The 10,000-nt window shown below is 49.5% G+C and overlaps 1 protein-coding gene across 3 annotated transcripts in view; it reads left to right on the top strand.

The window, feature by feature from the left end:
• Nucleotides 1-4,089: 4,089 nt before the first annotated feature.
• LOC123773198 (teneurin-m) overlaps nucleotides 4,090-10,000 on the top strand; it is a 95,678-nt gene continuing 89,767 nt past the window's right edge. For all 3 annotated transcript variants that reach the window (XM_045766809.2, XM_045766808.2, XM_045766807.2), the window contains exon 1: nucleotides 4,090-10,000. This exon is cut by the window's right edge and continues 445 nt beyond it. In XM_045766809.2, coding sequence (XP_045622765.2) covers nucleotides 4,148-10,000 — 5,853 coding nt within the window. In that variant the 5' untranslated portion in view covers nucleotides 4,090-4,147.

Here is a 10,000-nt window from a genome sequence, read left to right as displayed (position 1 = left end):
CGCTTGATATGTGCTTCAGGAGACAGGTCTGGCGTGATATCAACCCCCAAGTCTTTTTCCTTCTCTGACTCCTGAAGAATTTCCTCTCCCAGATGATACCTTGTATCTGGCCTCCTGCTCCCTACACCTATCTTCATTACATTACATTTGGTTGGGTTAAACTCTAACAACCATTTGTTCGACCATTCCTTCAGCTTGTCTAGGTCTTCTTGAAGCCTCAAACAGTCCTCTTCTGTTTTAATCCTTCTCATAATTTTAGCATCGTCCGCAAACATTGAGAGAAATGAATCGATACCCTCCGGGAGATCATTTACATATATCAGAAACAAGATAGGACCGAGTACAGAGCCCTGTGGGACTACACTGGTGACTTCACGCCAATCGGAGGTCTCACCCCTCACCGTAACTCTCTGCTTCCTATTGCTTAGATACTCCCTTATCCACTGGAGCACCTTACCAGCTACACCTGCCTGTCTCTCCAGCTTATGTACCAGCCTCTTATGCGGTACTGTGTCAAAGGCTTTCCGACAATCCAAGAAAATGCAGTCCGCCCAGCCCTCTCTTTCTTGCTTAATCTGTGTCACCTGGTCGTAGAATTCTATCAAGCCTGTAAGGCAAGATTTACCCTCCCTGAATCCATGTTGGCGATTTGTCACGAAGTCCCTTCTCTCCAGATGTGTTACCAGGTTTTTTCTCACGATCTTCTCCATCACCTTGCATGGTATACAAGTCAAGGACACTGGCCTGTAGTTCAGTGCCTCTTGTCTGTCGCCCTTTTTGTATATTGGGACCACATTCGCCGTCTTCCATATTTCTGGTAGGTCTCCCGTCTCTAGTGACTTACTATACACTATGGAGAGTGGCAAGCAAAGTGCCTCTGCACACTCTTTCAGTACCCATGGTGAGATCCCATCTGGACCAACAGCCTTTCTAACATCCAGATCCAGCAGGTGTCTCTTGACCTCCTCTCTCGTAATTTCGAACTCCTCCAAGGCCGCCTGGTTTACCTCCCTTTCTCCTAGCACAGTGACCTCACCCTGTTCTATTGTGAAGACCTCCTGGAACCTCTTGTTGAGTTCCTCACACACCTCTCTGTCATTCTCTGTATACCTGTCCTCGCCTGTTCTAAGTTTCAATACCTGTTCTTTCACTGTTGTTTTCCTTCTAATGTGACTGTGGAGTAGCTTTGGTTCGGTCTTGGCTTTGTTTGCTATATCATTTTCAAAATTTTTCTCTGCTTCTCTTCTCACCCTGACGTACTCATTCCTGGTTCTCTGGTATCTCTCTCTGCTTTCTGGTGTTCTGTTATTCCGGAAGTTCCTCCACGCCCTTTTGTTCAGTTTCTTCGCTTCCATACATGCCCTATTATACCATGGATTCTTCTGTTGCTTCTCGGATTTTTCCCTTTGGGCCGGGATGAACCTGTTTACTGCCTCCTGACACTTTTGGGTAACATAGTCCATCATACCCTGTACAGACTTGTCTCTGAGGTCTGTGTCCCAAGGTATTTCACTTAGGAAACTTCTCATCTGTTCATAATTCCCCTTTCGGTATGCCAGCCTTTTGATTCCTAGTTCTTTTTGGGGGGAGATAAGTCCTAGCTCTACCAGGTACTCAAAGTTCAATACACTGTGGTCACTCATTCCCAAGAGCGCTTCCATCTTAACTTCCCTTATATCCCATTCATTTAGGGTAAATATCAAATCAAGCATTGCTGGTTCATCTTCTCCTCTCATTCTTGTTGTGTGTGTGTGTGTGTGTGTGTGTGTGTGTGTGTGTGTGTGTGTGTGTGTGTGTGTGTGTGTGTGTGTGTGTGTGTGTGTGTGTGTGTCGTCCCTTCACTTTCTAGCGTGTGGTTTGGTCAAGATATTTCAGCCACGTTATTGTGACTCATCGTCTGCATCTGAAATTCTAAATATCTTGGCTACAGTAAGTTTTGTTTTTGTATTCAAAGTGTGAGTTCCATGCCAGTGCTGCGCATCAGTTCCATGCCAGTGCTGCGCATCAGTTCCATGCCAGTGCTGCGCATCAGTTCCATGCCAGTGCTGCGCATCAGTTCCATGCCAGTGCTGCGCATCAGTTCCATGCCAGTGCTGCGCATCTTCCATCTGTACATAGACTATTATGCAAGTGTTCAGGGTTATGAAAGATTAAGTCTTAAAGTTCCTACAAGCTCTTTTCACATCAACTAGTTTTGCATATGCTACTGATGTTATCTTGTTTATGTTTGGTTTTGATGTGTGAATCGATGTGATGTTCACTACTAGTTTTGATTTTTCTTTGTCGAAGTCCCTAGCTGTCTCCACCTCAGTTTAAAATGCTCTTCTGGCCGCCTTTCTCCCTTATCCAGACTCATAACTTTGCATGTTGGTTTGAGTTGATCTCTAAAAACCATTTCTTAAACGATCCTTTATGCTGTTTGTGTCTTCTTGCAGCATTATACTTTTATGTACCTCATCAGCTTAGACTCATCTACACACACACATCATCATGATAAAATCCCCGTTCGCTGGAGGATCATTAACATAGATTAGATATAATTGGCCCGCCACATCTCCTCCTATCCAGGCGAATCCTTTCTTATCCAGTTGATCTCCCCGTGGATAAGGTCTTCAAGTATCAGTAGTCGAGATGCTGTGGGGTGTGCGACACGATCTCCTAGTTACCTCTCGGCCTCTGCTATGATTGGTATCATCTTATTTTAGTTTACTGCTGTTAGGTTAATATTTAATAGCTAATTCCAGCTGTTCATTTGCCTATTACAGTTATCTTCATAATGTGGTATATTATGTGTGTAACTGTAGCTCAGCTCTTGGGTCCCAACTCTTTAGTATTGACTCGTGAGGCACCCCCTTCTCCCCATTAACTGCATGAGTTTTTTTTATATTATTTAAATTTGAATTCGTTTATGGATCTATTCATACACGAATTTCACTATTTCTTTACTCACAGGATTTCACTCACTCCCTAAAAAAGTTGCTTCTGAGATTTCTCTAACTCACTTTGGATTTCAGTTTCTCTCACATAATGTGAACAGAGAGTTAAGTCAACGTTATCAGTTCTTAATTTCACAATATTGTTTTCTTTCGTCCAGTAGTTTAGACTTTGTTGTGGTGCCTTCATATCTTGAGCTGAGGGCCTGGCCTGGCCTGCCGGCAGACCTCTGGACTTTCTCAAGCATTTGATATTCTTAACAAGGAGTGTGCTCGAGGCTACCAACCGCAGTCTCCAATATTGGTCTTTAATATTTGGGGCACAATATGCTGAAGGATTTCCTTGTGGAGTTTCTGTGTGGGTCTTCTCACATTGGTTAGTCGGATGTGTGTGTGTGTGTGTGTGTGTGTGTGTGTGTGTGTGTGTGTGTGTGTGTGTGTGTGTGTGTACTAGTTGTGCCCTGCAGGGTCGAGCTGTTAGCTCTTGGACCCCCATCTTTCAAACAGTCGGTTGTTTAATGTAGTGTCTCCCGACATATTTGCCTTCTGTTATATTTACTACACACACACACACACACACACACACACACACACACACACACACACACACTCCCCTGCATCGTGGAGCATCCTGGTGTCCCATCCCCACAACATATCCCTTATTAATATATGTCTCCCCACCACACACAGACCCACGCTCCCCACCACACAGGCCCACTCTCCCCACCACACAGGCCCACGCTCCCCACCACACAGGCCCACGCTCCCCACCACACAGACCCACGCTCCCCACCACACACAGACCCACGCTCCCCACCACACACAGACCCACGCTCCCCACCACACAGGCCCACGCTCCCCACCACACAGGCCCACGCTCCCCACCACACAGACCCATGCTCCCCACCACACAGACCCATGCTCCCCACCACACACAGACCCACGCTCCCCACCACACCCTCCAGCGTCACTAACATCACTTCTCTTCCAGCTCTCCTCTAAGATTTTCTGTGTGTGTCTCCACAGCGTCTCAGGTCGGAGGGTGGCACAGCACGGACGGGTGCCAGGGTGGCAGCGACGACAACCCGGGGGTGGACCTGTCGCCGGCACTCAACCTCCCTCCCCCGCGACAACCCGCCACCTCCCCAGGTAACCCCGCCCTCCCCCACGCCCCCGTGGGCGACACGGCCCCCTCCGTCACTTTATTGTCGAGCATGACTCTTGATGTTGCCCCTGACCATGGCCGGGCCCCCCTGGCCGGGGACCATCCCCCTGCACGACCCCCTGGCATGGACCCCCTGCACCTTCCTTCTTTCACATCACCACTCTCCGCTACGGACCCGCCTGCTGTGGGCGGCCAGGGGCGGCGGCGGCGGCGGCGTAGCGCCTTCCGCTACCCGTCGCCGCCCCCCTCCCCCCACGCACCTCACCATAAGCCTCAACGTTCTGCTATGATCACTCAGTCTCCCTTGTCCTCCCACCAGGTCATAGACGACTTGCATGTTTACGCTTGGTCTGTAACGGATGTTTCACAGGAGCCGTCGCCAACAGCCGGATTGGATGTAGGAAACAGGATTCCCTCTGTGTCTCCAAGTGTCAGCAAGCACCTGGCAGCTGTGGACGTCACCAGCAGCGTCCTGGGCAGCGGCAGCAGGTCTACGTCAGTCCCAGAGAGCGGCAGCAAGCCTCGGGTGTCGGAGCCCTCAGCCAATAAATTAAGCACATTAGATACCAGAAGTGCCGGTATTGATCTAGGGGCGGGCGAGGAGCGGCACTGGCGGCTCGCTGCGCTCACCACTGTGCAGGAAAAACTCATATCATTAAATCATGGAAATGGCGTGGCAGATAACACCCAGGAAGAGCCAGCAACCACTGCGGTACACGCCTCGGCCGCAACCAGACGTGTGAGATCAGCCCCAGATCCCCAACCAACTGCTCCACTATCCTCACCAACTATCTCACCCCTCGCAGGAAGCGTCCAGGAGCTGGCTTATAACCCTGCAGCACCGTCATCGGCATATAATTCTTCGTTTACCACTCCGACGTCAGAAAACACACCGTCGGGAGCCAAAGAAAACCAAGCGGCAGACGTGGGTGCACAGTCGACGTCAAGAAACGGTACACAAGTGGGCTCAGGGGCCTCATCGGTGGTACTCATGAATAATCCAGAAACATTAGGCACAGCAGCAGCACACGGCCAGGACCGTCGGCCGACAGCTGTAACTGGAGCTCCCCATTATGTTATTACAGCAACAGCCGCTGCCACTACAGGGAAGGGTGTTCCGGAATACCACACCACCACCAGCTCACAACTCACTGACGATGAAAATGTAATCTTGGATGAGAGAGGGAACAGCATGTCGGCAAGCCTCGTGGGGCCCGTCTTACCTGATCACATGACCGCACCTTCATCAGGAGTACTAGAGGATATCTCGCCTCAAGAGGACGCTTCACTATATGACACTGAATATCAAGTAACTCCAGCAACATTAGCAACTCCCCATGCACTACCGCCATTCCTGGGGGACATGCCAGGCCTCGCCCAGCACGAGGTCACACACACCCAACCTAATGATAACCTAGAGAAGCTGGGTACTGCAACAAGGGTTGGAGACCCATATCCTATGGCTCCTGATGTTGAGACTGCAACTACCTGGGTCACCACCTCACAAACAACGTATCAGGTTCCCTTCTTACAAAGTGTGCAGACTTTCTCAGAAAGTGGCCAAATCATCCCTACTGCGATAGCAGAAAATTCACAGTTCATCATCAATCAGGTGAGTGTACATTTGCCCGGTGAGCACGTCGTAAAGGGTGTTATTGGCCTGGCCCCACCAATTGATATACCTCCACAAAGCACACTCGACTCACCTGTTGAAGCCTCGATAATGACCGACGCATCGACTACACTTCTTGATCCTGCCGTGACTACTGGTCATTCAACTCACTCAGCCTCGCTGCTCCGTCCCAAAGCTAAAAGTACAGCCATAGATACTGGTGAGCCAACTGAGATCAACGGCGACGTGAACTCAGCTCTTAATTCTCTCTTAGCAGTGACAACAATGGGAGAAGAGACAACGCAAACACAGGACGTAAGAGCCTTAGTTACCGCCACTGGAAAGCCCCTCTCAGATGGGCCCATAAAACCCCGCCGCTTGGAGGCTAATAATACAAACCTCGCAGCCTCTCGCGAGGGTTCTCGAGCTAATCACAATGAAGATAATATAATGCCAAATCCCCAAGTTGCGCCAACTATTAGCCATAAAGTCGACTCAGAGCTAGGGGAAGCCCTTGCTAGTGGTCCCAGAGGACAACTAGGGGACCAGCCACTACTTGGAGAAGAGGAAGAACGAGCTGGAGGTGGGCAGGAAAATCCTCAGAAAAAGAATGAAAATCCTCGAGAGGGATTTCAATCGGAACACTCAGACCAACCGAGAAATTACAAAAGACTAGAAAAGGTTCATGACGAGCAATCAGATCATTTTAATCTTCCAGAAAATAGCTTTGAACTTCCACAAATTATAAATATTCTGGAAAATCAAGAGCAGAGAGACGAACCCAGAGGGTTGCATCAAGACCTTGAAGGGAGAACGAGCGATCGTAACCTTAAACTATCTTCTGCCTATAAGGAAAATGTCCATCAGGAGGGCAACGACTTCCAGAGAAGGGGTGGCGACAACGACGACCCAGAGGAGGCTCCCGTCAAGATATTGACGTCGTCTCTCTTCCACCAGGAAGGTCACTACCAAAGGGCAGAGTTCTCCGCTTTGAGGACTGTCCAGCGGGATGCAGCCGACTTTGATGGGAAGCTCGAGAGAGCCCAAGTGTCCTCTGGTGTCTCGAGGGAAGGTGGTGGTGGCCGGCTAAATACTCAGCCTAAGCAACACAACATATTGTTGATGGATCAAAACTATGAACAGCGAGATAATGAAGAACAACAAGAACATAGCACTCTACAAGATAATAATGAACAGCGAGAAAAAGTACAACAGCAAGAACACAGTTCTCTGCAGCAGCAAGATAATAAAGAACAAGAACACAGTTCTCTGCAGCAGCAAGATAATGAAAAACAAGAACACAGTTCTCTGCAGCAGCAAGATAATGAAAAACAAGAACACAGAGCTCTGCAGCAGCAAGATAATGAAGAACAAGAACACAGAGCTCTGCAGCAGCAAGATAATGAAGAACATGAACACAGAGCTCTGCAGCAGCAAGATAATGAAGAACAACAAGAACACAGTTCTCTGCAGCAGCAGGATAATGAAGAACAGCAAGAACATGGTGTTCTGCAGCAGCAAAATAATGAAGAACAGCAAGAACATGGTGTTCTGCAGCAGCAAAATAATGAAGAACAGCAAGAACACGGTGTTCTGCAACAGCAAGATAGTGAAGAACCGCAAGAACACAGTGCTGTAAAGCAGCAAGATAATGAAGAACAGCAAGAACACAGTGTTCTGCAACAACAAATGAAACACGAACATAGTGAATACCAGCAAAATAGTGCAACAACAGAGCCAAATGTAGAAAGAGAACACGGCCAGAAAAGCCATCATGTTATTGATCACAGAGATAACAGAGCGCCTATCCATGGTACCGAGGACAAGCCTGACCTCGAGTCCCCCGCCCACACCCGCGCCATCGCCACCCCTCACGCCCACACGCCCTCCCACGCCCACAATACGATGCCTGTCTTTACACCCACCCACTCACCACCCCAAGAGGAAAGACGGCGTGAAAGCACACAGGAAACTCACGAGGGATTACCCAGAGAGGAGGGTCAGATCCCCATGATTTCCACCTCACGAGAGGAATATAATGTCAGGGATGAAGCAGCGAAGAGGGGATACACAACACACAGTGCTGAGACTTCAGCGGGCGTCAATATTGCCGATAAAGACGTTGAAGACGGGTTTTCTGCCGGTGAAGATGCTGTGAATAGTTCTGCCGGTGAAGATGCTGTGGATAGTTCTGCCGGAGAAGATGCTGCGGGTAGTTCTGCCGGAGAAGATGCTGCGGGTAGTTCTGCCGGAGAAGATGCTGCGGGTAGTTCTGCCAGAGAAGATGCTGTGGGTAGTTCTGCCGGAGAAGATGCTGCGGGTAGTTCTGCCAGAGAGGACTCTGTGGATCGCTCTGTTGGAGAACACTTTGTGCATGGTTCTGGCGGCGAATACGAGTCAAGTGGTTCTGTTGCAAAAGACAGTGTTAGGAAAAAAGCTACCCTAGATGACTTATCTGCCGATAAAGTGGTTGAAAGTGGCTCTAACTTGGTAGTTTTACCTGGTTTACAGCGGGAAGATGTTGCAGGAAGATCTTCTGCCGATGAGACATCATCACGGCAAACTGAAGATGGCGAGGATATAACTGATGGCCAGGAGGATTCATCACCATTTTCATCACCAAAACATAGTGAGGTAAATGTTGATCACAGGATTAGTCCCTCGCAACCCTTGGTTGGGCACAACCAACAATCACCCGGTAATGTCGCTGGAAGCGAGGCCTCCCCTGAAATTTCCATGGTAATGGCGGCTGACGATCGGAAAGGGCCAGTAGACCAGGTCATTCCCTCCGGAGCGGTCTCGGCGTCTTCCCTCGTCTACGAGGGGGAAGAGGATGGATGGAGAAGCAACAGTGGAGGATCCTCGAACAAAGAGAGTGAAGGTACAGTTGAAGTGACACCATTCTCGGATATCGATACTCCTTTCGACGCCCGTGAGAGTAATATAAATTCTTACCCGGGCGCTAGTGGCTCTCTCGCTCTCCCTATCATTGGAGATATTTCGCTGCAAAAAATACCTTTATCTGTAAGGGACCAACAAACCAGCGTTGGAATCACCGGCATTGATGGAATTGGAATCAATGACCTAGAGGACAAAGATCAAAGAAGCAAAACAAGAAACGGAATTTCTCTTTCCAAGAGCAACCAAACTGGAGAAATTGCCGCCAAGGGTCCCTCTGCCCCGGCGACACACACAGGCCACAGTGTTATCCTGCCAGAGGAGTATAAACGCCAGAAAAGTATCGAATCTCTGGAAAAGCAATCAGCTCCTGGGTTTCTGGAAGCATCCACCAGACCGGGTTACAGTGAGCGTAAGGAATCGAGTATCGATACAGAGGGATCTGAAGCCAACCAAGGACACTCTTTCCTTTCAAGAAGCAATCAAATGGTGGGTGATCCCAATCAGGAGTCCGTCCACGCTCACGTCAGCTCACTGGATCCTGTTGAGGAAAATAGAGATCAGATCCCGTCTCCATCGATCTTGAGTAACAGCGACGTGGGCGGTAATATGATGAGTTCTGACGAGTACGAGTATGATAAAGATTATCCTTACTATTTCAGTGGAATCTTTGATTATGAACCCTTGGATGAAGAGACGGATTATGAAGAAAGAAACAATAATCACGATGGAGAAGTGGGAAAGGAGGATAATTCCAGGCACGAGGGTATTGAAGAGGACGAGAGAGATCTCAAGAGGATTCCAGGAGGCTCACTGGATCGCACTCGGGAAGGTTCATTACTGGACGAGGAGAGCGACAGTGGACCTTCAGAAGGGACCCACACCATCCGTCGTCCCACCCTACCTATGACAACGCACGTGTCGTCGTCTGGCTCCATTTCCTCCGAGGGGAGTGGCGACCCTGAGGCAACTAGTGAGGCAACCCATGTAGATTTAGCTGCTAGAAGAACCTTGGATGCTCAGGGAGCTTATCACAGCAACATTTCAACTGATAGCAATAGCGACAGTATTTCTACTGGCAGCAGCGATAGCGTCTATGATAACAGCAGCAGTGATAGTACTAATGGCAACACCAGCACTATTCCCCATGACGGCAGCCCCAGCGGCCGGCCGGGTGGTTCACATCACAGTGTTATGCCCCATCGCGAACCATGGCAATCCCAGGATTCCCCATGCAAATGTCCGTGTCAGTGCGATGGAGGTGAGAATCCCCCAATAATGCCAGGGCGTGTCGAGGCAAATCTCAATTCTGGGTCTGGTGCAGGTGGGCCGGGCCACCAGGAGAGCCCAGCCTCGCCCCCAGCCTCGCCCCCAGCCCACGAGCACCGCCAC

Source organism: Procambarus clarkii, chromosome 81 (genome assembly GCF_040958095.1).
Source record: "Procambarus clarkii isolate CNS0578487 chromosome 81, FALCON_Pclarkii_2.0, whole genome shotgun sequence".
In the NCBI taxonomy this organism is placed as follows: Eukaryota; Metazoa; Arthropoda; class Malacostraca; order Decapoda; family Cambaridae; genus Procambarus; species Procambarus clarkii.
Note: the sequence above shows the minus strand (reverse complement) of the source record. Positions and strands in the feature narration are given on the sequence as shown.